Below are 27,575 nucleotides of genomic sequence, written 5' to 3'. Positions count from 1 at the left end.
CCCACTTTCTTATTTGTATTTTCCTCTGCGCAAGAAGACTGGAACAGCCCCAGGCCAGAAGCCTTGAGAAGCCCCAGCTAGGCAGAGGCTTCCAGCTGCCGCTTGGAGTGGGGATGGCTAGAGGCGGCAGGGGGAGGTGCCAGGCTGGACCTGCTTCTCCAGCTGCTTCATAGTTTCACAGTTTCACAGTTTCTAGGGTCGGAAGGGACCTGAGCAGATCATCGAGTCCGACCCCCTGCCATGGCAGGAAAGAGTACTGGGGTCAAATGACCCCAGCAAGGTATACATCTAGCCTCATCTTAAATACCCCTAGGGTAGGAGCCAGCACCACTTCTCTTAGAAGTTGGTTCCAGATCCTAGATGCCCTGACCGTGAAGTAGTGCCTCCTGATATTGCCTAAATCTACCCTCTGCCAGCTTGTGGCCATTATTCCTGGTCACTCCTGGTAGTGCTCGGGGGAACAGGGACTCTCCCAATGCCTGCTGGTCCCCTCTGACTAGTTTGTAACAGGCCACTCGATCTGCCCATAACCTTTGCTTGTGGAGGCTGAACAGGTTCAGGTCCCGTAGCCTTTCCTCATAGGGCCTGCCCTGCTGCTCCTATGATCATGCGAGTGCCCCTTGATCCTGCCAGAGGTCTCCCCTTGGGTCCTACTGCCCCAGGCTCCTGTCATCTTTGACAGACAGCCAGGGGCACATAAATATTAATTTTGTAAATTTTTAGGGGCCCTGCGGGCCAGATAGAATGGCCTGGTAGGCCGGATTTTGCCCACCCCTGGGTTAATGTCTCCTTTGTCTGGGACAGTAGTGTAACTAATCCTCCCAAGGCTTGCAACTTTGATGTGGTGGAGAGGTGTTCGTGCTTAATATTAAAAAATATTCATTTAACCTCCTCTAATTATATCAGTTAAACAATTACATGATAACACAGCAGCTCCCACACAGCTGCTGCTTGGAGCCTCCCAGCTCCTGGGGCCCTTTGACTGTGGGAGGAGGCAAGCCCAACCAGACAACATAGCCCAGGTGAAGCCCTGTGCTGGGAGGGAGGGAGCACCTGTGAATGAGCAGCTAATTGATTAATTGATGAGTCATTAAGTTGCTCCCTGTTTTCCTTTTAGGCTATGGCAGTGGTTCTCAACCTTTTTTTGTACCAGGACCCATTTGTAAACATCCATGGCCAGAACCAACCCAGTGCCACTTACTCCAACCCACTGTTCCCGGCTTCTAGGTCCCAGCCCTGGGGCGAGAGGCATAGGAGGCCCCAAGCAGCCCCTTGCAGGCTGGAACTCTGACAGCCTTCAAGGGAAAAGCCATGGTTTTCCACATTTTTCTCCTTTAAAGGAGAATCCATTTTGTTGATTGTAACAGGGGGCCATCATAAGGCTGGTTACAACATTGGCCCACCCACTTGTCTAGGGCAGTCAGTTCTCACTCACCTGCCACACCTTGATGTATCAAAATAGATGGAAAATGCAGGAGGCTGCCCAATTTATTGCCACGATGACAAGGGCCAAATACACAACTCTCAGCCTTCCCTTATGCTGTGTCCCATGCCTCATAGAAGGCATCCAGATCCACTATTACTCTACGGTCTCTTTAGTTGGGCCGCACCCAGCTTCTGGCCCAAAATTGGCATCAGGCTTCCTCAGATGTGCTTTGACCACATGCCCCCTGCTGGGGCTGCTACTCTCACACACACTCTGGGCTCAAAAAGTTTGCTTGTGACCCTTTCATATATTCTTGCAACCTACTTTTGGGTTGCAACCCAGAGGTTGAGAAACACTGAGCTATGGGTACTATTGCACCCCACCCCATCCACCTCCCCATCCCTCCTTCCTGCTTGCATGCCCTACTGCCTTCTGGGACACTGCACAGGTTCCCTTCCCCACTCCCCTGCCAGACTACGCCAGCTCTGAGCTAAAGGATAACCAGTAAACTATCACTGCACTTACTGTTTAAATGATTAATCATTTACCCTTTCACATCCCTATTTTTGTTACCAGGGACCTCAAGAATCATTCTTGCTCACTATTAACCATGGCATAGAACTTTCTTGTCATCTCTCTGGTCAATGCTCCTGCCTCTCATCTTGACCCCAACCTGAAGAGGGGCTGAGGTATTCAGTTTGTCCTGCTCTTCATCTTGTTGATATGGAGAAGCTGGATTTCTCCTAGAGAGAAGGACAGTGATTTCTCATGGGGTATCTGAGTATCTGTTTTTTCCATAGAAAGAAGGGCCTGGGCAATTGTCATTATGCTGGAAAACACCAAGGGCCTTAGCTGATAAGAATAGCTGGAGATGTGCCTTTCTGCAAATCCTGCTAGGGCTTGGAAATCTTCACTAGTTTATTTGTTTACCTTTGTAGCAAGGTTCCCTCTAGGGGTGACTGAAGCCCTGGGAGTCCCTTCAGCCCTTACCCACTCTGGTTTCTTTGGGCAGTCACCCCTTCATTTGTCTGCCATGTCTTGATGTATTTGCTTTCATATAAAGGAGGCTTTCCCAGGGCTTCTGCTCTGCTCTTATTCTAATGTCGACCAGGTTTCTAGTCATTGCCTTACAGGTTAATTGTGTGGCTCCATCCACCCCTACACCATACCTCATGCTTTGCAGATGTTACCACTCAATGATTTTTCATTCCATATGCTCAGTCTCCTCTGGGCTTTCAGGTCCCCTGGTCCCTCACTCAGCTGCTGTCTGGCTCCTGGACCCCCTGATCCCTCACTCAGCCATTCTGGCTCCTGGACTTGCTGGTCCCACACTCTCTGGGCTCCTACACTCCCTACTGTGCCCCTAGGGATCACCTGCAACTCCTTAGTCCCTTCCCAAACCTTTAAACTGCTGCTGCCTGTATTCTCCACATTGGCATTCCAGGCGTACAGCCACCCTGCTTAAGAGATGTTCCTACAGCAGCTTCCTGGATCTTACTGCCTACTCAACTCAGGGTCTGGGCTTATATCTTGTCTAAGCTCATCCCTCTCCTAATCAGGTGAGGCTCTCATTAGTTCCCCTTGCCACCTGCAGGCTGCTTTTCAGGCTGCCTCTCTTAAAGTGGCATGAGCTTGCCAAGAATCCTGTCACATACCTCCCCGCTTTGGCAATCCTCCTGAGGGTTTCCCAAATCTCCTTTTCTGTTAGGGTGTGGTCTGTTAGCCTTTCTCCTCCATGATGTAACCCACAAGGCAGTGGTAGCTGGGGTTTTCAGGTGTCCCATACTTGCCATTCCCTGGGGTGGCTACATGTGATATTTTATAAGGCTACTACCTCACAACAAGTAGCCCCACCACACTAACCAGCCCCAGGGGGGTGCCATTTCCAGTCTTATCCAGGACCAAGAGATTCCCTCTGTCTTCTGGGCTTCTTGGGTGTGCTCTTTGCAGTTCTCTGAGGCTGTCCATTCTGGATATCCTCTCCTGTACCCCACAAGCTCTCTCCTAGTCCCTGCATTTGTGCCCAAACCTCAGTGCTTGCCCTCAGGGTCTCTCCTCCACACGCAGCCTTCATTTCTCAGACCCTCCTCACCATGGATAGCACTGCCTCATCCATCTCTGTCCTGAGCCACAAGTTTCCTGATCCCCTTCATCTCTGGCTGTGGGCACTCTCTGACCATTGGCCTGTCTCTTCCAAGTATCTGGCCCCAGATCTCCAGACACCCTAGCTCCAGCAGTCTCATGCTGTGGCTATCATCAGCCTTTGACCCCTCCCTGGGCCCTGCCCCCACCTTGGGCCAGTGAGACACTGTGAGATCAGTCCCTCTACTGCCAACCCTTGCTCACCCATGGTTCTGCTCTCTGTATGGACCGCTTTCCCAGCCAATGAACAACTGTAGCAGAGTGCCCTCCAGAGATGGCTGTGAAGCCCCTGGAGTCACTTCAGCCCTCATCCAAGTTCCCTGATCTCCTTCATCTCTGTCTGTGGCCACTGTCTGACCTTTGGCCTGTCCGTTCCAGCCAGGAGATCACAACTGGCCCAAAGTGGGGCCAGGTACTTGGAAGGGACAGGCCAAAGGTCAAAGAGTGGCCACAGCCAGAGATGAAAGGGGATCAGGGAACTTGTGGCCCAGGGCAAAGATAGATGAGGAACCCACTCTGGTCCCTGGGGCAGCCTCCCTTATATAAAAGCAAATACATCAAGGCTTGGTTGGTGAATGAATGTGTGACTCAGTCCCACAGAGACCACTACCCACAGAGACCAGGGTGGGTAAGTGCTGAAGGGACTCCAGGAGCTTCATGGCCACCCTTGGAGGGCATCTCACCCCATCCACTCCCACTAATTGATCCTATTTTCTACTTTCAGACTCTTGGTAATTCAACAGCAAACAGAATATATTGGATGCAAGGGGAATGGTTGGATCTGGTTGTCTTTTGTGCAATGGCTAAAACAGTGTTTCCCAACCTTTTCCAGCCCAAGGCACACTTACATTAATAAAAATTTTCCATGGTACACCTGTTAAAGCATTTCCCGTTTCCATACTTATGAACTCATTGTAGCTCACTGCCGCCGCAAAATTCCATGGCAGAGCTGTTCAGAGGCTCACAAACTGCACATCTTCCACAGCCGACACATGCGCAGTAGATGAATTTCCTTCTGCTCGGCTGGTTCTCTCTCTCCTACACAGCCAACACATGCATGAGTCTTCTGTGAATATTTAATCAGTGCAGCTTATTCGTTAGTTCTAGGTGGCTGGAGAACTTTCTTCTCATTCCAAAATTCTCACAGCACACCAGGGAGCTCTATGTGGTACACTGGTGTGCTATGGCACACCGGTTGAAAAGCACTGGCCTAGAAAACCATGTTATAGCAACACACAGGCTCTAGTGAAATACAGTATCCAGATTTCTTTGGTGTGTGCTGCTTCTTGTTTCTGCTCAATATTTTACAACACATTTGCTGTGAAATCTCTTCTCATGACTGTGCCTGGCTTCCTTTTGGTAATATCATCTGAAAAAAAAAGAGTGGCTCCAGGTTTCTTTTTAATTATTTTTTTTAATAATGTTGTCTGTTTTCAGTCCTTGCAATGGCATAAACTAGTGGTGCTCAACCTAAAGCCTTCAGACCAGATCCAGCTCATGGAACCATTTCATTTGACTCATAGGACTCTCCACCAGTCCAGAAATTTAGTAGCAGGAAAGCAGTGGCAGCATTAATTGTTGCTCCCCTGCTTCCAAATTTCCAGCCAGCGGGGAACCCTGTGGGCTGGATGATATGGCCCTCTGTGCCAAATCACTAGTCTGTGGTGGGGTTCACATGCACGGTCACTTCATGGCCAGATCCAGTGCATTGGGTCAGGCCAGCATGCAGCCAGATCCAATGTGCAGGATCAGGCCAGGATGTGGGATCTAGCCCACAGGTTGGCTCAGTGCCACCCATTCTGTCTACAGGGCTGAAAGGTTGAACACCACTAGTATAAGCTAGTCTTTCTTCAGTCCTTTCAGATCACAGAAATCAAAATGTCTCCTGAAGAATAGTTAGAAGGTCAATAATTATAAAGAAAAACAAATAATACAGCCAACTGGGGAATTATGGGCACCCCAGCCTCCAGAGAATTATGGATTGCTTCCTGGCACAGGATCTGATTGGTCTGGTGAAGGATGGAGAAGTCTTGGAAATGATTTTGGTGATCCGATTTTTAGGCTGCTCCAGCCTGTCCCCTCTGAGGAGCCTTAGGGCTTCTGTAGCTTTCACAGCATGGTGGAACCTCATGTTAAGTGGAAATCACTCTACCATACTCACTTTTCTCTTGACACTGTCCTTTGTGGCAGTAGATAAAGGCAGTTAGCATAGGAGATAACCATGGTGCCTTGTATCAGCACAAATCATTCCTATAAAGGGGGAATTCAGCTGATTATTGGAGGTTGGAGTCTCCCATTTTACAACTTCTGAGTGACTCCAAGTGCCTGAACATGGCAAGAATTTTTTTTCTCCTTTCCCTAAAATACCAGGAGGCATTCAGAGGTGGTATGTAAGATGGTATATTTAAGCTGGACCTAGTTCTACATAGGCAATTTCAGCATAGTGATAGGAAATCAAGCATGAGCGGATCTACGATTTTGAAAATGGGGTGCAGGTGGTACTGCACATTATCATGTATAACATAATATGTATTTTTCTCCAGTTAAGGAGAAACTAGAAGCATTACTAACAAGCTAGGGGCTTAGGGCTATATTATTCAGTTAAAATGGAAACAAAAACAAATGTAACTTTATTGGAATGTGCATTAACTTGCTATATCATATATCATGTATAAAAATCACAGTGAATTAGCTAGAGAACACTGCAATGCTGGAGTGGATGGAGCGTCCCGCAGGAATGCGGGGGGAACCCACATGTGCTCAGTGGTGAACCCGAAAGTGGACCGAAAGTCTGGGTCCACCGGGACCCACTGGGACTCCCCACACTTCCTTTGACTTGGCAATCCACTTCCAGGTCTGCTGCAAATGCACGGGGGAGCCCCTGCACTCCTGTAGGATGCTCCATCCGCCCCACCATCAACAGCATTCATGAGCAGCCTGGTACCTTGAGGTATGTAGAAAAAACGTTTAAGTCTGTGTCTATGTCCAAATTGCTGAATTTCTCCAAATCAATTTAGAGAGTTCCAATTCAATTCAGAGAGATTAAAGGGTCTCCTGATGCGTTTCAGATTCGGAGATTCAGCCACTGAATTGGGCTGAATCTCCATCGAGTCAAATCAGCGGCCAAAGCTTCACACAGTCCTACTGTCCAGCCCACTGCCATCAAATCGCTGTTAAAATTATTTACTCTTCTAGTTGTGGAAGCAACTAAAATGTGCTTGGCTCTTTGTAAATCAAGCACAGAATGAAATGGAATAAGGAATGTGAAACAAGGCAGAGTGATGGGCAGGGATCTGCACTTTTTCAAGTTTCAGGCTTGGTATTAAGTTGCGAGAAAAATACTCTAAAATCTCCTCACAGGATCTTTACAGTCCAAGCCATTATCTTCTTCCTTCAGCAGATATCAGCTTCACAGGCAGAGTCAATAATCTTCTCCCACTGTTTGATACCTCTCTCCATTCAAGAGGTGGATAGGTGCACTAGAGAAATGACTAAGCCACCACTACTGAAGTCACAAAAGTCAGGCAAAAGGGTGACACCTGGAGACTAACTCATGCTGAAATGCCTATGCTTTCATAGGCAACATCCTAATTCATCTGATGCTGGAAGTGGAAAGGCTAAAACTGATTTCCATGGCCATTGTAGCAAGCTATATATGAGTAATAGCCTCTAAGGCAATTCATAAGTGTGTTCTGGAGATGGGAACACCTGAAATAAATAAACAGGAGAATTAATTGAGGTCCTCAGAAATAGGGAGATTTTCCGTGGACATTTTTTTCTGAGAAAATTTAAATAATGAAATATTTCAGATGGGAATGTTGTCACAGCAGCTTATAGAAAACATAACCCATCTGCCCTGTGCTGCTATTCTCTTCCCTAGACTGGTCTCCCTGGTTAGATAATTGCTTCTTAGATTCAGCACACTCTCCCCTCCTGGATGTCAGAGGTGATGGTTCTTAGCATAATGGGAGATCCCGTCCAACCAAGAAGCCCCTCCTGTGGGGAGCATAAGGTGACCAAACTACAGCTCCCCTGTGACACTACAGCAGCATATCCAAACTGAAATGCTTCAGCTTCCAGATGTCTGTATTTTGTATGAAAAATTAAAATTGAGATGCCTAGGGCACAGGTACAAATGTGCACATATGCATTCACAGTCATTGAAAATGCACAATCTAAGCTGCTGCTTCTATGAAAACTCAGCCTGTAATCTGTAATACATTTCCTTCCTGCATAAACAATAGTAGAGCCTTTGGGCTGTATTTTGATTCCAGTTTAAAGTAACTTTTACTCCTACAGGGTGCATCTACAAGAGATGCTTTACTACACATTAGACTAATCTAATGCATCAGTAAAGTGTCAGTGTCTACATGTGCACAGTAAATTAGGCTAATGTGTTGTTTGCACATACCAGGGGTTTTTAACCTTTTTTGGTTGGGGTTTCCCCTTTGGCCAGTCAAGAAGTGGGGAGTCCGCCAGCAGCTGGCTGATGAGCTGGGGGGAGGGAGGGGAGGCATTGAAAAGTCCTGGCACATACCAACTATGAACTGGTGGGCTTAACCGCTGCTCCTTGTCACACTGGAATTTCAGGGACCACTACCTCGTTCTTCCTCCCTCTCACCTGCCACATCTTTGATGTGAAGTTAGTTCTCAGAAGTTTAGATGGTATCTTGAGTGATGATTGTAAAGGCAAAGTCAGTCTTGTGCAGGGCTTCACCACCCTCACACCCTGCCCCTATTCTCTTGGGTGACAAGTCATATCTTCTTGCTGGTATTGAGTGTGAGTAGCCAGTTCTTGGATCCTCTCCAGGCCAGTTGGCTGTGGGCTTCGTGAGAGATCATGGCTGTGCCCTCTAGGCAGGTGGCTTTTCCTCAAATGTCTCCACCCTGCTTGCGATAGTCTTCCTTCTCTTTGGGATCACTGAGTCCTGGAGAGATGAATTCTCTGCTTGCCAATCCCAGGATTCATGTTCAGATGCTACTAGGTCTCAGGGGCTGACTCTTGGGCTTGATTAATCAGAACTCAGGTGTGCAGGGAATCAGGCTTTTCCTCAGCTATGCTTCCCTAGCTTGGGATTACTACTTAACAACACAAAGAAAAACTTCTGAGGCTGCACTGGGCTTCAACTCCATTATCTGCAGCCCTCTGAGCCAGTAGGCTGTTTTACTCCATTCCTCTGGGCAAATTCCTTCTTTACCCAGGTCTACCCAGGACTCTCTGAGGCTGGCTGACGTTGGGTGTCCCTTCTCCCCATCTTTCCTGAGGGTATAGTACTCTCTCTCTCTCTCTCTGGGGTACTCCTCCTCCCGATGCCTCCATCTCCTGGCCAATAAGCCACCTGAAACCCCCACTGTCCAGCTTTACTTATCTGCATGGTAGGTCGGGTTGGTTCCTCATTTGGGGTCGTAGTCTCTCTGGCATCCCACAAGGGTTCAGCTTGCTGCGTCTCAGTTGTGGCCGAGTCCTCTTTCCAGTCTGGCTGCAGCATGCCCTCTTTTATGCCAAATGCTAAGCTCTGCTCGACATTCTCCCCCACAAGTCCCTGGCACCGCTCCCTCCCTCTTTTCCCCCCAGTCCCAGTGCTGCTTCCCTGTTGCTTCTCCCCCTTGGTCCCTGCTCTGCTTCCCCCCTGCATCTTTTCCCCCATCCCCTTCAGTCCTGGTGCTGCTTACTCCTATGCTTAGGCATGGGGCATTGCCCCAAACCATTGCTGCTGAGCCAATCTGCAATCCCAAGGTCCACATGGCTGGGAGCTCGCTCCCCAGAGCCCAGGCTTGACCCCTATGCCTCCTGCCAGCTCTCTGGAGCTCCCCCTGGCTGCTGCAGGGGGGCTGAAAAAGCCCTGGACTGAACTGCTCCCATTGGTAGCAAATTTGCTCCCGACTGGGGTACATATGTAGATGTACACCGAGGAGCACTTGATTGAACCTGACTTTTTCTTCACAGAAAATTCAGGTGTATTAATTGCACATGTAGACATGCCCTGAGTTACTGAGATAAGAACCTGACCCTTTGTATGTTAATGTCATAAATACAAAATCTCAATCATCTGCACATTCAGTTTCTCCCACACGCACACTTCTTTGAGCTACAGAGATGTAAATGAGGGCAGCGTTTAGTCTGTACAATTTAAGTCATGTAAAGGGTATGAAGTAATACAGGAAATATAAAATGGAGGTGAACAGTCAAACTCAGGCACAGCAGAAGGTCAGCCTTTAACTTGAATTTGCTAAGATACGTTGGATTGTTTCTTAACTGATAAATACAATAAAGGTTTCCATGGAAATTCAGTCATATTCTAGTTCAGGTTTGAGCTGTCTTATTGATTCATGGGATTTATGTTTTGTCCAATAAACATCTCATATTCATGCCAATCCAAAAGTTTATGCTCAGGCAGACAATGGCACCACAAGTACTTATGTAGCCATGATACATCCTTTTTGTGGAGAAGGATGGTAGGAGGTAGAGGGAGAATTAGAAGAGAAAGGAAGGAGGGACTTTCTAAAACAAATAGAATTGTTTGGTCATCATGAACTGCAGTGGGCTAGGAGAGCTCTCTATGCTTCTTGCTCTGGGGAACACCTTGCCTATGTCCTGCAAAATGTGCACAGGAGACTGTGACAATGGAACAATTACCCAGCAACAGCTGTGCAGAGATGTTATAGCACACAGATGTTGCCATAGCTGTGCAAGTGGTTGCTGACAGCATCCTTTAGCTCTCCTGGCAAGAGTTAAGAAGTGGGGTTTCAATGGTGGGGAAGTAAGAAGCAAGGACCACTCGCATGATCAGGGGGCAGCAAGGCAGGCCCTATGGGACCTGAACCTATTCAGCCACTACAAGAGAAGGCTGAGGGGGGATCTAGTGGCCTGTTACAAACTAGTCAAAGGGGACCAGCAGGCACTGGGGAAGTCCCTGTTCCCCCGAGCACTACCAGGAGTGACTAGAAATAACGGTCACAAGCTGGCAGAGGGTAGATTCAGATTAGACATCAGGAGGCACTACATCACTGTCAGGGCGGCTAGGATCTGGAACCAACTCCCAAGTGAAGTTGTGCTGGCTCCTACCCTGGGAGTCTTTAAGACAAGGCTAGACAATCACCTTGCTGGGGTCGTTTGACCCCAGTACTCTTTACTGCCATGGCAGGGGGTCAGACTTGATGATCTGCTCAGGTCCCTTCTGATCCTACCAACTATGAAACTATGACCACAGCAACAAAAGGTGCAGTTTTCTGGAGAGGTCCTTGCTGCTGCTGCTGTTGCTGCTGCTGCTGCTGCTTTTGCATTTGATTGACAAGAGGTGAAATGCCTTGTGAGTGGCAAAATCTGCAGAGGCGGAGTCCCTCTCCATGCTTATCGTGCATGATCTGTCCTGATCCCTTTCCCATGTATGCTTCCCCTTGTCAGTGCTGCATGGAGGAGCTGCTAGGGACCTTTGGAAACAGAGGAGGGCTTCTATTTTCTTATCTTGGCTTGGTAATATTTTCCTGTTTCTATATCTATATCAATATTTTCCAAGCAAATGAGTGTGATGTCCTAGGCAAAGGCTGGTTGGCAAAGTGCTGTAAAACCAAAGAAGTTAATTTTTGACAGGAGTAAAGGTAATCTTCTGACCCCAGAGGAGCCCTGCTGATTCACAAGAGCTGAGGATTTGACCCCAAATTGCTGTTTCCATGTAAATATCTCTAACAGTATAATAATAATAAAAAAAGAGAGGTCAAACTGGAAAATGCTGCCAAAGCACAATGGAACCAGAAGGCTTTTAACATTGTTCAAATTAATCACATTTTCGTGTTGTTATTTTAAAATATTTATAGAAGGATCTAAAATATCTATTATTTGCCCAGCAGAACAGAATATCTTTCAGGAGATTACACAATTATCCTGTGTTATATGTACTTCATAATACAGAATGGCTGCTTTTTCAAGTAATTAGCCCATAGTCTATCCGTACTGAAGATTTAATGAAATCTCGGTGATATTTCCTTTCTTTTCTGTGAAATACATTTTGGTGGCATCAGAGCAAAAAAAATGCTCTTACATGATAGAGGCAAATTTATGGCTGGCTTAAGTCAGAGTAGTGCCATTAAAGTCAGTGGAGCCATTCCAATTTGCAACTGAAATTTTTTTTTTCCGTATTCATAAGACTAAATTTCAATGCCATATAATCCTGTCTGTTCCTGGAGTTGCTCCAGATTTGCACTTCTGTACCTGGGAACATTATTTCTGCCATTAACAAGAACTTCGTAAGATTCTCTCCCACATTCTGTAGAAGATCATTCAGGAGTCTTGGACTTGAGGCTAAGCTGGAAGCCAAAGTAAATTTTTATGACTGACAGCCTTAAACATAAAAGCTCAAACTGCACTTGGATAGTTTGCTTACTTGACTGCCCAGAAAATATGGAAGCAACAGTGGAAAGTGAGGTGTGTGGTTATACTGGGAATGTCATGCTTGTGTAATGCTGCAACATGAAGCTGAAGGCCAGTGTCTGTCACTTACCTAAATGCACCAGTACCTGGCATAGCAGGACTTTGGGAACTGTGCTACTTTTTGTTGGGTTTGTTTTCCTTTGATGAAATTACTTTGGTTTCATTCTTATATAATAACTGGCCAATTCCTAAAATGGTCACAATATTATGTAATCACAGGGGTGGGCAAAATACTGCCTGCGGGTTGGATCCAGTCCACCAAGGGATTCTGTCCAGCCTGCAGTAGTTCCTTCAGCCCCTCCTGGCCCAGGCTTGAAGGGCAGCTTGGGCTGTGGCATGTGTGGCCAGTTCCAGTCCTCCAGATGTGCAGCAGAGCAGAGGCTGCATGGTGGTCAAACTCAGGTTCCTAGCAGCCCCTGTGGCAGCAGCTTACTCGGCTCCTGGGCACTGCTTCCTGCCCACCTGCAGCCCCATCCCATCTGAATCTATATAGATAGAGATATATAGATATATGTATATAGATAGATATATAGATATGACTATAAACTGAATATATGTATAAAAATATATGCATGTGTATATGTATGTGTGTGTGTGTATGGCTTGATCACATGTAACGTACTCATGTGTAACTCCATTAAAGTCAACAGAAGATCTGCACATGAAATGGCTAACTGGTCTGAGCCCTAATAATGTTCATTCCCCTAGGATACCAGTGGTAGCAGGTCCATGCTCCTGGGGATACTGTTTAAAACTGTCTTTACTGTACTGATGATCCTAAATGGACAGATAAAACAGCAAATAGTAAAGTGATGACAATGAACTAATTACTGTAACTCTTTATCATTTTTTCTGATCTCTAGCCTTAGCATTAAGCATGTTCTCTTTTTCAGTTTCTGACTTTGAAGAATCAAAATAATTCACAAATAGGAACTGTCCCTTTTATATTTCAGGCAGTGGAAAAAGCATTTGCAGTGCCAGCTGGGTTTTACTGGCAGACCATAGAAACCGATGAAGAATACTTCCCTAGCAGCAGTGACATTGGGACTAGCAGAGATATAGATACAGAGGTAAAGAATTCCTGTCTGAATTCTAGAATTAAGTGGAAAGCTAAGGGAAGATCAACCCTGGCATGGAATATTTGAACTCACAGAATTGTTACAAATACACAAATACTCATTTTCAAATGTTTCTCACTCTAATATACCAGCCAAACCTTTGGTGTCATTAATTTTGATCTAGCCATTGCACTGAGCCTGCAAAGATTAAACTCTGAAATGTAAAGGCTAGAGAAAATGATACCAGTCAGGTACATATCAGCAATGCAGACTTATTTTGAAATGCCAAGCCAACTTGACTGCAAGCTGACGTGTCATAGAATTTGTCTGTATTTTAGAATTTCTCAATAAAAGGTGTAGTAAATCTGTTTTGGGAATTTCAAAACTTCACCACAAACTTGATTTACAGATACAGATGTTATGATTTTCTTTCTAAATGTGCATCAAGATGGACAAGCTGCTAAGAAAGCTCAGTACTCCTTCAGTGTGCCTAAGGTTTATCAATAGGAGTTGAAGACATAGGGCACTTAGCTGGATCATGGACAGTGCTGACAGACATAGGAAAAAAACCAAAACTGCACTTTACCAGAATAGGAATCATGTTGGTTTGACCTGGCTCGCCCAGCATCTGTATAGCTCACACGCTTCAGCCAGGCTTTTTGGCATTCTTATCTAATAGCTGATTCAATTAGATAAAAGTGCCAAAAAGGCCAGGTGAAATGTGTGAACTACACAGGTGCTGGGTGAGCCGGATCAAATTGACATGATTCCTATTCTGCGCATGCACTGTGCTTAGTGTGGGGGCGCACTGAGCTGAAATTAAAGTGCTGGGGGTTTTTTCCCACCGTGTCTGTAAGCACTTGAAGTTCCTGGCCTCCTTCTGTAACATGTGCTGGGGCTAGTTCAAGAATGACACTTCTGAGTTTCTACAGGCGGCTCTTAGAAAGACATCTTCACAGTGCAAGGCATTGACAAAGGTAAACCCTGCGAAGGGAAAGGATAAAATGGGGTGATTGTTGATGTTCCCCCTACCTTGCACAGACATGCTCAGTTATATCACCACCCATGATATAATTCACCACTTGAGATGTCTCCATGAAGGTTTTATGCAGCATAGAGCTACAGGACAGTTCCTTTCTTGTTAGCTCTAATGAGCAATGGGTTAATAACAGGGGAATTATAAGTAAATGAAGAGAAAACAATTGAGCTTTTTTTCTAGTTGGACTAGACTTTTTTATTCCTCAGTTAGATTTATAACTTCGTTTATCATAATGTTGTAAGCCTCATTATGTGTTTATGGGGGAGTAGCATTTGGTAACACTTCATTTAAAGTGTCCAGTAATGATGAATTCATTTGGCATTCACTGCAGCAATAAAGCTCCTGATTGAGGATGGTATTGTGTGTCTGTATGGAAGGGAGAACTGTACACAAAATACAGGCCAGTACAGTCATGCTCTTCAGATATCCACTATCCCTCAATTTCCAGAACAATCCAGATTCTTCCATTACATCATGTGCACCTTGAGTACAGTATTCCTCCTTATGGGGGAGTGAAGTACATTTAAAATAAAAAGAGAATTAAATGGAGAACATTTTTTTTCCTGGTGTATATATTCATTATATAGCTATGGCTATGCCTACATGATAAACTCACCGTGCCTGTAAACTACACCTTCAGCAGGCTGCGCTGTTTTGCTCAGGCTGCCTCTTAAACCAGAATCAGTATAGCTGTGTCCACACAACATTGCAGTCAGACTAGTTAGTATGGGAGCAGGATGATTAGTACACCTGAAATCCTATGTGAAGGAAAATACTGCTTCCATTTTAGATGAGGTAGCCCACATAGAGCAGCACAGCATGTTGGAGGAAGGGTAAGTTTACTGTGTAATGGCAGTTTCTGTACCATATCTAAGGACAGACTGAATTAATTCCTCTAGAAAATAAGATTGCGGCATATAAATAAATTATAGTTCACCTTTGGTATCCACTTTTTGGATTATAGTCTTGTATTGATTTTGGAATTGCCGTTAATATGGAAAAATAGCTATCTTGTCTCTTGCTATTATTTGACTGCAGAATTAATCAGCAGAGTCAATACATTTCATTTCCTGCCCCAAATAACCTACAGTTCTGACAATAACAAATCAAAGGAAAATGCCATATCTTTTTACATACAACACACAACTTTCCCCCTAAAATCACCCCTGCCCCCAAAAATGGGATGTATGTTTTAAGTGGGGAAGCTGTTTTCTGGAAAGTAAGCAAGTCTGAAAATACTTTGCATGCCATGAAGCTGCCAAGATGTCAGAGTCCTAGGTTAATCCTCTCATAGCCATACCTATTGGCTGAGCGTGCACCTAAAGCAGCAGGTGAGCTGTTTGTATTATCTTAATGAGGCTTGTGATATGGAAATAGCACTTTATGTACAGTAACTTATATACAAAGCTTCTTACAGTAAAAAATGTGAACAGTCTTGCTGCTGTGTTTGCAAAGGTCTGGGGCCTAACCGGGGAAGTTTCTGGTACCAGCTGCTTCACCCAGACTGTTTTCTTGGATGCCACATTTCTGGACACTCTGTGTTTCCAGGAGGACTTACTCTATGTCATAGTTGGCCATGACTCTGGAAAAATATTTTTTTCTATGTTCTGCCTTCCAAAACCAAGGTTTGTGTTTTATCCAGGGTGCGGTATATGTGAGGAAATAAGGTAGTTCAGGTGACAAAAGGCATTATATATTATAAGTGTTAATAACATGGTAGTGCACTGGATCCAGTCATGGGCTAGCAAAGTAGCATGTTGATCACTATAAATACACAACAAAGAGTCCACAAAGATCATACCGCATAAGGAAGACATGGGGATTAAATCTGAAGACAAGAAAGAGAAAGATATTTACATGTGATTGATATCTATGGTTCTCTCTAGGAATAGAAATGTCATTGTTACTAATAGGGGTGTGCTTGTTTGTCCTTTGTGACCTTTGCCTTTCTGTTCAGGTTGGCTTGGTGTTGCTATTTGAAACCCTACTCCAAAACCCTTTGGCCACCCATCATATGCTACAGTTGATTCTCAGTGCTGGTTTGGATATCTGCGGACTCCGCCTACTTTATCCCCAGCACAACCTGCTGCTCTCTACCACAGGTAATATCTTATCTGCACACAGAACTTACACCAATATAACTACACTGGTTAGTACTATGGGGTGGTATGAGCATGACTTCAGGCTTGCTCTTGTCTTCTCCTCTGAGAGTCAGACACATTCTGGGCTGTTTGCTTTTATCTGTTCCCTATGTTACATTTCTACAAGTGTTGTAACACTGACATTTTCTGTGGCCTTTATTCTTCTGTAAAAGGTCTTTCCTAAATCTCCATGTTCTTACTGAATGTATGGGCTAGTGACCTGGATGGAATTGGGGCTAGAATGAAAGAAACCTAGCACAGTTTAGTACTTGTGCTTTAAACATTATATTAGCCCCTAGTGGTTGCCCTGGAGTTTTCATCTATAAGGAACTCAAACTGTCTCCTGATCTTTGGCCTTTAAGGCTTAGGAAACAGTAGGGTCCTACCTTATTTCCACTGGTTTTTACCTTTGGCACAGTGTAGAGTGTTTTAGTTTTGTTTTCTAGGGGTGCTTTGAAGCTGTGGTGTGTGTGAGGGGTTACAGTGGATAGTTTGGGGGACTCATTAGGGAAAATGATTGCCTACAAACACAAGGCACTAGGCTTGATAGCCCAGGAAGTTCCTGATAGTCCTATACTCCCATATCCCTGTATCAATTCTTAGATAGCTGTTGGTGGTGGGGGACTGGTACTCTGGCCCTTCCGCAGCTGCTTTTTATAGTTTGGCAGATTGCTGATCTCCCACCTTTTAATCTGGGTGAACACAGGGGAAATGGAGGCAGGAAACCCAAACATTTGTATGAGTGTCTAATGTTGGCTGCCCAAATCCATAATTTTAGGCATCTGGGTTGAAAATTTGGCCCTTATAACTTCTCAGAGCCTCAGTTTTGTCCATTTAAAAGCAAGATGATAAAACCTACCTCTTAGGATGTGTATCAGATTTAATTAACTGCTAACTTTCAAGATCTTAGTTTGAAAACCATCCCATAACTACAAGGATAGGGAGTGCCTCTGTAACACAACAGTTCAGTGTATTTTTAAGCCAAGAAGTTCTCCTGAAAGACCTATATGTGACAAGAGGACATGTACTCATGTAATCCATTTCCCTTGGGAAAGAATGTTGGCAGACTGAGACTGAGAGAAACAGGTTTTCTTTTGCCTGAACAGAAATTCAGTGAAAACCAGGTCAGTCACTCGAAGAAATTCTGCAGTGTCCCTGCTTCTTTGTCACATTTGAAAACAATGGAACCAGACTAGCTCATAAATGTGATTACTGCTTCAGTTGTCTCAGCAGTGTGGATGTAACGTGTTTTCACCAGTGACTGGAGGGCTTTGGAAATTAATAAGAAAACCATGAAGTCACCAATCAGTAACAGAAAACAGGTAGAATTCTGCTTTCAGATCTGGTTTCTGATGCTCTGCCCTTTGGACATGCTGTGAAGAACCACTTCGTATGGAGGGAAAATGTATGTGAACTGAGGTTTGCTACGCAGGTTGGAACACCGAATTTTACCCTTCACTTGGAAACTTAAAAAAATACAAATAGGTTGAAGTTTAAATTGTAAACCTGTGAGTTTAGGATCCTGATTTCTCTGTAAGAACTGAGGTCATTAAACGTGTCTAAACACTAGTGCAGAGGAAGAGGTATCCTGCCTCTCATTTTCTGATCACTGTAATAGGAGCCATACAGAAGTGAATTGGATTCCATTCCTTCACCCACCCGGCAATCCTCATGAAGGCAGGCTGTGTGTTTGGTGAAGGGGTTGTTACAGAGAGGAAGAGAATGTTCTGCTGTGGATCTTCAAGTATGACAGGAAATAAGGAAACCCAGAACTCGGGTCTTAGCAAGTAGATGAAGGGTTGGTGGTCGGGTATTTTCTTTTGAGATGTCATTACTCCTCGTTCCTTCCCCACACAGCCCAGATCCTGACTCTGCCCAGGGTGAATGAGCAGTTTATCTGTAGCTTTAAATAATTTCCAGTTGCGTCCTTTCATCAGCTTTCCTATTTCCATGAAAGGATCAGAAAATAACCCACTTATCTTGCCCAGATTTCTTCCTAGCTTCCATCCCCACAAAGTGAATGGTCCATATCTGGGTTCTGTGGTTTTCAGTGAGATCCACTCCCATGGTATCCACCTTTACATGTGTGTAGATTTCAGAATACATAAGAATACAGATTTGGCAGAATTATCTGTTGTGTTAGTTTCCATTGGGAAAGATAGAACAGATCTGCAGCTGATAACAATTTTGATCATTATACAACACTGTGATTCAGTGGTGCTATGATGTTACACCAGCTGAAAATCTGTCCTAGAGCTTGACTGGAGCCAGCTGCTGCCTTTTGTTCTCCTTCCCTAGAACCTCCTGACTCTGTCCTAGCCGGGCATGTTTGTATGGAAGGGTTCCTTTGGCTCAGTAGAAGCAGGAAACACCATAGAACCACTGTTTGGTTCCACCTGCTGCTGTAAGGACATACCTCTCCTCTTAACCCTGCCTGAGCAGTACAGCAGTGAAAGCATCTGATCATGTTTTATGCTGGCATCCAGGCACTGTCCACTCAGAAGAAAGATCAAGGCCAGGATTCCAAACCCAGAAATTAGGCAGTGAAGCTGCCCTGACAGTTCTCTCTGTGGCTGCTCTCAAGCAAGCCAAATAGATCTCAAGAGCAGCAGCAAAGGCTGTTGTATGTATGACCATTACACCATCAAGCTGGTTGTTTGGCAGGTTAGCTCCTTGGTTAGGTAACCAGCTGTGTGGGATCAGGAGCTGCCTCACATGGGGAGAGCCCCTTTGAGAAACAGATGTTACCTTGATAAACATGTAATGGGAACAAGAGCTAGGGCTGATTAGTTATCAATCATCTAGGGAGAATATAGACTTGACAAGAGGCCTTGAATAGAATGAGTGAGCCTAGAAAGAGGGCACTCTGCTTTAGTCAAACATATGTTTCTCTTTCACAGAAGAGCTGCCTTCTGCTTATTCTCCTGAGGCTGGCAAGGCACTACCAGTTCTGGCATTAAGTTTGAGAGGGCCGAAAGCACGACACACCTTACAGGATATTGTAGGGCCTTCTGATCCACAGCTGGCCCGTGTGACTGACTGCAGCTCCATCAGTGCCCTCTATTGTAGGAGCCGAGCTGAGCCTCTTGTCTACCTGCCCCGCACAGACAGCCGTGTGAACAGGGAGCTGTGCCTTTGGTTTGGAGGAAGAGTATATTCTGACACAGCACTTCATGTTGGTGTCCAGAATCCTGCCTGCAAATATAACAGATCAAGGTGACAAATCTATATGATACATTTCTAAGATCCTCTGATTTTAACAGGAGGGGTAGGGAGCAGATAGAGCTAGATAGTAATTGTTCCCACAGGAAGGGGTGTGGCTACACGCAACATGGTATTGGAGTACCAGTCTACTTCTGCACTGTTAATGGGTTACTATTAATGTCTGCAAAGCCAATTCCTCTAGTCAGCTTTCTCAATGCTGCTGCTCCCCTACCCTCCACCCCCAACTGAGACTTCATGAAAAAGAAAGGTGGCTAGAAAAGCTTATCACCCTGGTGATTGGTGTGCGGGGAAACATGACAGTGGGCACAGGATTTACCAGGGGTGATTGTGACAAGGAGATTCTAGCCCCTGTGACTTTAAGGGAGAGAAAGCGCTGCAATCAGTGGGCTGCTGGAGCAGGGCTAACTGCCAGGCAGTAAGCAGCTGAGGCAACAGTAAGACAGGATAACTACTTGGGAGCAAGTTGCACCACAGTAGTGCACAGCTCCAGATAAGTATGTAAGTAAGGACTGCAGTGTAGGAAGGGCAGGTTGATTAAGGTGAAGGAAAAACCCTGTCCTGGGTTGGACACATGTGACCCGAGGCAGTGGTGCTCCTGGGCAATATAAGCTAAGACCCTGAGCTACAGCCTCAGTCTGGCCCTCGCCTCTTTGGAGAGAAGAGTTTTTGCTAGAATGAAAACTGGATTGTGGCTACAGGAGTGGTGGAAGCCAGGGTGCAGTGCCTGGGAGGCAATCCATTCTATAGAGCAGGGGTTCCCAAAGTTTTTATGCCATGGCCTGGCATACCACAGCCCAGAAGTGGCCACAGCCCAGCAGTCACAGCTGACCATGGCCAAAATTTCTGGCCAGCAGACAGGTAAGAATACCTCCACTTCTCAGGCGGGGGAGCAGGCCAAACCCTGCACTGCTGTGGGCCCTGCAGAAGAAGCCATGGCATATTCACTCTGTTCTGGGGGGTCCACAGTTTGCCAGTCCATGGCCACTTCTGGTCTGGTAGCCGACCATGCTGCAGACTGGCAGTTGACCTGCTGTGGCCCAGCACTGGGCTGCGGTCCAGGGATTGAGAACTCCTGCTATAGAAGTATATAGAAGTATGGAGCCCTGCAGGGGCCTATGGGATGAGTAAATAGAAATCTAGCAGTTCATAGGTTGAAGCAGCCCTGCAAGGGCCTGGGACCTGGTGGATTAGAATGGAGAAACAGCAGCTTTACCAGGATCTGGGACCTCATGAGCTAGAGCAGCCCTGCCAGGACCAGGTGCCTGGGTGACTGGATCTGAAGATAGGGTCAGAAGCACTGGTATATGAAACAGAGTAAGGCCTTTGAGGCATGGTTGTGACTGTGGGGGTGTCTGAAGGTCATGATTACTGCTTTTAAGGTGTGATAAGCACTGGGAGGCTCTGATTAGGCTAACAGGGCTGTGATCAGGGTCAATGAGACACAGTTGCCAGGAAGGCACAAAATGTTGGTCAGCTGACTTAGAATCTGTTGGCATGAGTAAGACTGGGACATGCAATTAAGCAGATTGATTTTACTAGGTTTATGCTCTTCCTAGCTCACTCTAGGGCTAGGGACAGACATTCAAAAAGCCTGAGCCTGAATTGATTAAATCTTTGCAGGTTAGCCTAACCTGGCTAGGCTGAACCAGTTTGTAACCGTGTAGACATCCCCTCTGGATTAAGGAAATTCAGGCACATGCCTGCTGTGCCTCAGGCTAGAAGCCAGGGGGCGCTAGAGCAGCCCTCCATTCTTTTTCATAATGCTGAGCTGAGGGGTGTGTGGCCAGAGCCCAAAAAGATGCTCTGATTAGGGTGGGGTTCTGCACCCCCCACCCCCACTTGGTAATAGAGCATTTATCAGCTCTGTTATCAGCATTTAACACTCTATCAGAAAACAAAGCCTCTCTCATTAGTTCAATTGAATTTTTCAGTGTTAAACACCATCAGGTTCTCATCCACCCATTTCCTGAGCCTGTCAAGGTCAGCCTGGATCACCCTCCTGTCCTCAGCTATGGACACTTTACCCCAGAGTTTGGTGTCATCAGTGAACTTGGCCAGTCCATTTCTGACACCAATGTCCACATCATTAATGAAGATGTTGAATAGTATTGGCCCAAGGACAGAGCCATGAGGGACCCCACTGTTCACAGGGCACCATGACAATTGACTTCCAACCACGGAGTCAATTCCCCAGCCAGTGGATCGTGGTGAAGCTGAGGCCACAGTTGGCCAGTTTTGCCAAGAAGTGATCATGGGATACCAGATCGAAGGCTTTTTTGAAGTCAAGATATATGACATCAATCTCCTCTCCCTTGTCAAGGTGATAGGTCACCTGGTCATAAAAGGAAATAAGATTGGTCAAGCAAGACCTACCTGCAACAAACCTGTGCTGGCTATCCTTCAGGATGTCGCCATTGGCCAGTCTGTTAAGAATGGCCTCTTTGATAATCTTTTCTAAGATCTTACTCTGGGATAGAGGTCAGGCTGATGGGCCTATAGTTTGCCAGATCCACTTTCCTCCTTTTCTTGAAGATAGGTACCACATTGGCCTTCTTCCAGTCTTCAGGCACTTCACCAGAGCACCAGGAGTTCTTGAAGATCCATGCCAGGGGCTGAGCTATGATGCTAGCCAGCTCCTTGAGTACCCTGAGGTGTAACCAGTCAGGGCCAGCTGACTTGAAGGTGTCCAGCCTCTCAAGGTGTTCCTTCATAAGGTCAGCATTGATGGAGGGTAAGAAATCTCCCTCACCCAGGCCTCCCTGTCCCATAATGGGCCGAGGCATCCCATGGTACTGGTGAAAGAGGTGATCATGGGATACCAGATTGAAGGCCCAAAGTACCCATTTAGCAAGTTGGCTTTTTCCTGGGCATCTGTTGTCCATTGTCCCATCAGGTTTAGCAGGGATCCAGTGTTGCCTTTGCTTTTCCTCCGGCTCCCCACATATCTAAAAAAGGACTTTTTATTGTCCTTGATACTTGTAGTTAGTTGGAGTTCAGTCACAGCCTTAGCTTTCCTGGTTTGCACCCTGCAGGTCTGGACCAGTGCAGAGTATTCCTCCTTGGAGGTGGATCCAGTCCTCCATCCTTTTGTAGGTCTTTTTAGACGCAGGAAGTCCGCTAGTTCCCTGAAGAGCCAAGGGGGCTGCTGTGCCCTTTTGCTGCCTTTCCTCCGAGACGGAATAGACTTTGCTTGCACATCCAGAATCTCTCCTTTGAGGAGGAACCACTCGTCCTGAACTCCCCTCCCCTTTGGGTTGTGGCCCTTTAGGGTCTCCCTGACGAGCCTCCTGAGCTTGTCAAAGTCAGCTTTCCTGAAGTCGAGGACTTGAGTATTGCTGACTGACTTGCCAGCTTTATGGCAGATGGTGAAGGTGATCAGCTTGTGATCACTGTCACCCAGCTTCCCTTTGATCGTTAGAGATGGCAAAACCCTTGCTGAAAGAAGTATTTCTGGGGGCAAGGGGAGGGACTTCTGGTGGCTAAGGTCAGGGGTTAGGGGGCGGGACTTCCAGTCACAAGACAGTGACCAGGATGGGGCAACCCACGTGGCCCTCAATAGCTTGCCAGAACTCAGTAAGCAGCCCTCCAGCTTAAATAATTGCTGGTCCCTGGCTACAGTGATCAAAACACTGTGAAAAATGGCCCAATTTAACAACGGAATTTTTCCAGTGTAGAGGAGATTCAGTCTTAGATTGAGTTTACACATCCTGATTGAGCAGTATGCCACATGGCACTGGGAGCAAATTAGACTGAGATGGGATCAAAGCCTCCAGTTCCAAGGACAGTTGATATCAATGGTGTAAATGAGCAGTTCCTGTTCTTCAGTATTCCTTTCTAGTCAGTTGATAGATAGCATTGATGTTAGCTTGCAGAAAAGCCTGTACTTGGCTTTACTTTGTAAACCAGAGCAGCTGAAAGAACAAGGTAGCTTGAAGAGAAGACTCTAGAAGTGAAATAGGTTATGAGTTGTGTTTGGCCCCTTGAAGAGCTTGAGCGTCTGCCCCACTCAAAATAAAATTTGTGCTGCAGGGAGGGATGATTTGAGATAGCAATGTTCCCCCTTGCTCAGAAACGTAATTATGCAGCCAGGTGCCCAGGCCAACTGCTACACACAGGGCTGTTTCCAGTTACCATCATGCTGTGTGATCATGATGACACAGCTGCAGTACCCCCACTTTTTTCCCCTCCTCTCCCCTCCCTTCCCCAATCACCCTGCCTCAGTTACACCACTGCCCTCACTTTAGCTGTGTGCACACAGTCTATCTCTGCAGCTTTTCTATTGAGAATAAATTTAGCATGAAACTACTCCCTTCCCCAACATGCTTGCAGATCCCCTGACAGCCAAAGACATAAACCACACAGGTCTGGAAAACAGATTCTCCTTCTTTGTTTAAATGATTGGTCCCTGCCATTGCCAGACACCAAGCCATGATGAAGGTGAATCAGGCCCATAAAACATTGACAGGGAGATGAGAAGCAGAGTGCTCCCCTTGTCTGAGCAGTGCAGTGTGGCACATGGTTGCTGCAGTATCAGGATACAGCTTGTGCTGCCAGTTCTGTAGTGGGTCTCACACTCTATCCATTTCCAATCACCTTCAGGGTTATTTTTCTGTAGTGGTATTTGATAGAGCTCAGTCTGTACGATCTTTAACAGTGAAGCTAATGATAGTTTTGATTTAAATCTTTAAAAAATCTATTTGGCAAAGGTTCTTTTTTGGGGATGGGAACTCATCTTTTTCCTCTGACACATTGGACATATTTTTCTCTTCTTAGGATGCAAACAGATGTCACATTTATCCTGGGACAAGCCATTTATCCCAGGACAAAGTGCAGTTTTACAGATGCCTCATCCATTGTCCTGGGATAAATTCTAAAAAATCTTCCTGGATAAGAGGTAATAACCATTTATCCCAGGTTCTTACAAAGTATGACTGTACAGTTATTCTGGAATTGCATCATTGAATCAATAGCAAAAAAATGGCACTGTATTCAGGTGCTCACAAAAACCTGGTTAGAAGTGGGATGTGTATACACACCAATCCCATTTTTGTTCTAGGACAAACACAGGCACAACTTATCCAGAGGTAAATGCAATGTCTGTTCCTAGCCTGAGTGAGCATGGCCAAAGTAAAAGGGGTGCAACTTTGTGGATAAGCACTTGTCTTTCCCTGACTCTGACATTTTGCTCCAGTGCTTTGCTGGCTGAAATATAATCCGTGTCTCGAAGCTCAGATCATCACACAGTCACTTCATTTTGCAGGGGAAAAACACCAACAACTCCTTGTCCCAGAGAGCAAGCAGTACGTATTCCAGACCACTCAAGCAAAGGAGAGCAGGCAGGCATGCTTTAGCAGTCTGTTCTTAACAGACTTGTCCAGCTGATTCACAGATTGCAGTTTGCATTGTTGTCAGTCCCTTGGCCTTGAAGACCACAACTTGTACTCACCCTGCTATAATTCGTTCCTTTCAGAATGAAGGAATACTGATATTTCAGTGCCTTTGCTCATCACTGCCAGACCCCATTTATAATCACTTTGAAACCATTTGTGCCCAATTCTGATCTAATCAAACATTTTTAATATGAATAGCAGATTTGAAATCTCACCACATGGGAAGAATACTTAAGATATAGCCCAACATGTTTGTTAGTTCCTAAATTTTCTTGTCAAATTTACTACATTGCATTAGACACTTTTCATTGACCAGAGGGAGTCCCAAAAGGAATACTATAAAAAGACATTCAGTCTTTGAACAAAACCACCAACACACTGATGCCATGGATAAGGGATTGAAACGGCACTTCCCATAAAGCACTTTCACTGAAGCAGCCTCTGTTTTGGGGGGGGTTTCGAGAAATTCAGAGTCACTGCCTGCATCTGCTTTTAACAGTTTTCAATACTAGTGTTGATTTTCCTTAGGCCTCAGAGTCCTTCATCATGCAGAACAGAAGAATGGGATGATCTGCAGGGCAAGGCACCATCCAGTGCTCCAACAACACTTGTCTCGACCACCAAAGGTGATCTATAGAGAGCAAACTTTGTGGTTGCATATGTGGTCTAGGGTCCTTCAGTCTGGCAGAAGTGTTGTTTTTATCTTACTCCTGTCCCTCATGTCCATGGGTTTCTCTCCTATTGTATTCCTCATCACTATGTCCAGGCCAGGGAGAAAAGAGCTGAGAATCAATTGCTTGCAATGAAAGAGGAAGCTCATTTTATTCAATATGAAGTAGCATTGAAGTATTGTGACTAAATCTGCCCTCCCTCTGTTAAAAACTATTAGAATTCTGGATCCTACGGACATCCCAGACCATGCTCAATGATACTTAAAGCAGAAAAACCTTTATTAAGGTGATAAAATAGTTCTATAGAGGACTAACAGTAGCTTAGAGCTCTGTGTCTACCTGACTTTATCAGCTACCAGTCCTCTTCAGGGGAGGGATATAATTACATCACATAGGTTGTGGGTCTAAATGATCCTGACTTCTCTGGGCTTCTCTATATTACAGTGGCAACATATTCCAGCTAGGACAGCAGCAAAAATTCCCTGCTCACCTGTGCCTGTAGTACACTCCAAACAAGTATACCTGTGAAGATGCTTGGAGGAGTACTTTATCTCCAGCATGCTTGAGAACAGGCACAGGGGAGAAGCCTTGCCAGCTTATTTCTTTGCCTATGGACAAGAGTGGGTGGAGCACTAGAGCAGCCCTCCCTTCCTTGGAAAAAGTTGTTTAAGAAGAGCTTGAACTAATGAGAGAGGCTTTGTTTTCTGATGGAGTGTCAAATGCTGATAACAGCATTAATGCTCTGTTACCAAGGTGGGGTGGGGGGGCAAAACCCCCCCTAATCAGAGCATCTTGTTGGGGCCCGGCCACAGCCCCCTCAGCTCAGCATTATAGAAGGGAAAGGAGGTCTGCTCAAGTGCCCCACCCACTCTCTAGTAGCAGAACTTAGGGCTTCTACCTTTTTGGAAGGAAGCACAGGGAGCAGCTAGTATTAAGGAACTCCTGCATGGCTCCTCTCCCTTCCCAAAGTGCCCTTTTAACTTACAGATGAGGCTCCCAGTTTCTTCAATCCTGCTTAACAGCTGACCCTGTGCTCCATGGCAGAGTGATGTGGCAGCAAGTTATGAAGTAGGAAAACAAAAGCCTGTCTGCTGAAAAACCCTTTACTCCTGAGGAGGGTTTATACCAGGGGTGGGCAAAATATGAGCCGCGGGCTGGATTTGGCCCATGGAGGGACTTTGTCCAGCCATCGACGGGTCCCTCAGTCCTGCCTGGCCTAGGCACCATCTCATTGTGGCACGTCCTGCCATCGCCTGGGCACACAGCAGGGCTGGGGTGGCTCCACAGCTGAACTGCTTTTCTAGGCAGCCCAGGCAACAGCAGCTCCTTCCTGGCACTGCCGCCACTGTCCCCAGCCCCACAGTACCAGTGAGGACCTGCTTGTAGCCCCGACCCACCCCGTGCCTGTTGCAGACTTGCCTACTCACACTGAACAGCTGCAGCAACAGCAGCACCAGCAGGGCAGAAGTGTGCTCAGCCTGGGGGAAGAGCTGCCCCTCCCCCACCCCACTGCCCAGCACTTCCTGCAGTAGCCGTGTGGAAGCCATGCTGGGCTGCCCTGTGGCTCCACTCCTGTCACCACTGCCTCTGAACTGCTCAGCGGGGCAGCACAGAGGAGCCACAGGGCAGCCCAGCATGGGCTCTGTACAGCTGCTGCAGGAAGCACTGGGCAGCGGTGGTGGGGAGGAGCTGCTTTTCTCCCATGCCAAGCACGCTTCTATCCCACCACTGCTGGTATTGCTGCAGCTGTTCAGCGTCAGCAGGCGAGTCTGCAGCAGGCATGTGGTGGATTGGGGCTGTATGCAGTTCCCCACCAGTACCACAGGGCTGGGGCTAGCAGCTGCTGCCGCCTGGGCTGCCTAGATAGACAGTCCAGCACGGAGCCACCCCAGCCCCCACTGCATGACCCGGGGGTGGCAGTGATGTAAAAATCGCGGTTCGTTTCTCGGGAGGCGAAAAAAACCTTCAGCCACAGACACACTCTATTAGCAACACAAAAGGTATATATTTGCAAATAGGGTCAGAGAGAGAGACAAAAGATCAAACACTCTGCTG

The 27,575-nt window shown here is 46.2% G+C and overlaps 1 protein-coding gene across 4 annotated transcripts in view; it reads left to right on the top strand.

Moving 5' to 3' along the window:
- CUNH16orf71 (chromosome unknown C16orf71 homolog) overlaps positions 1–27,575 on the top strand; it is a 203,623-nt gene that overhangs the window by 94,448 nt on the left and 81,600 nt on the right. For all 4 annotated transcript variants that reach the window (XM_019539984.1, XM_019539985.1, XM_019539983.1 and 1 more), the window contains 4 exons: positions 12,950–13,066; positions 16,051–16,195; positions 19,135–19,450; positions 25,378–25,475. In XM_019539984.1, the coding sequence (XP_019395529.1) occupies positions 12,950–13,066; positions 16,051–16,195; positions 19,135–19,450; positions 25,378–25,475 (676 nt within the window). The remainder of the gene's footprint in view (positions 1–12,949; positions 13,067–16,050; positions 16,196–19,134; positions 19,451–25,377; positions 25,476–27,575) is intronic.

Source organism: Crocodylus porosus, unplaced genomic scaffold (genome assembly GCF_001723895.1).
Source record: "Crocodylus porosus isolate Cpor-Errol unplaced genomic scaffold, CroPor_comp1, whole genome shotgun sequence".
Classification (NCBI taxonomy): domain Eukaryota; kingdom Metazoa; phylum Chordata; order Crocodylia; family Crocodylidae; genus Crocodylus; species Crocodylus porosus.
Note: the sequence above shows the minus strand (reverse complement) of the source record. Positions and strands in the feature narration are given on the sequence as shown.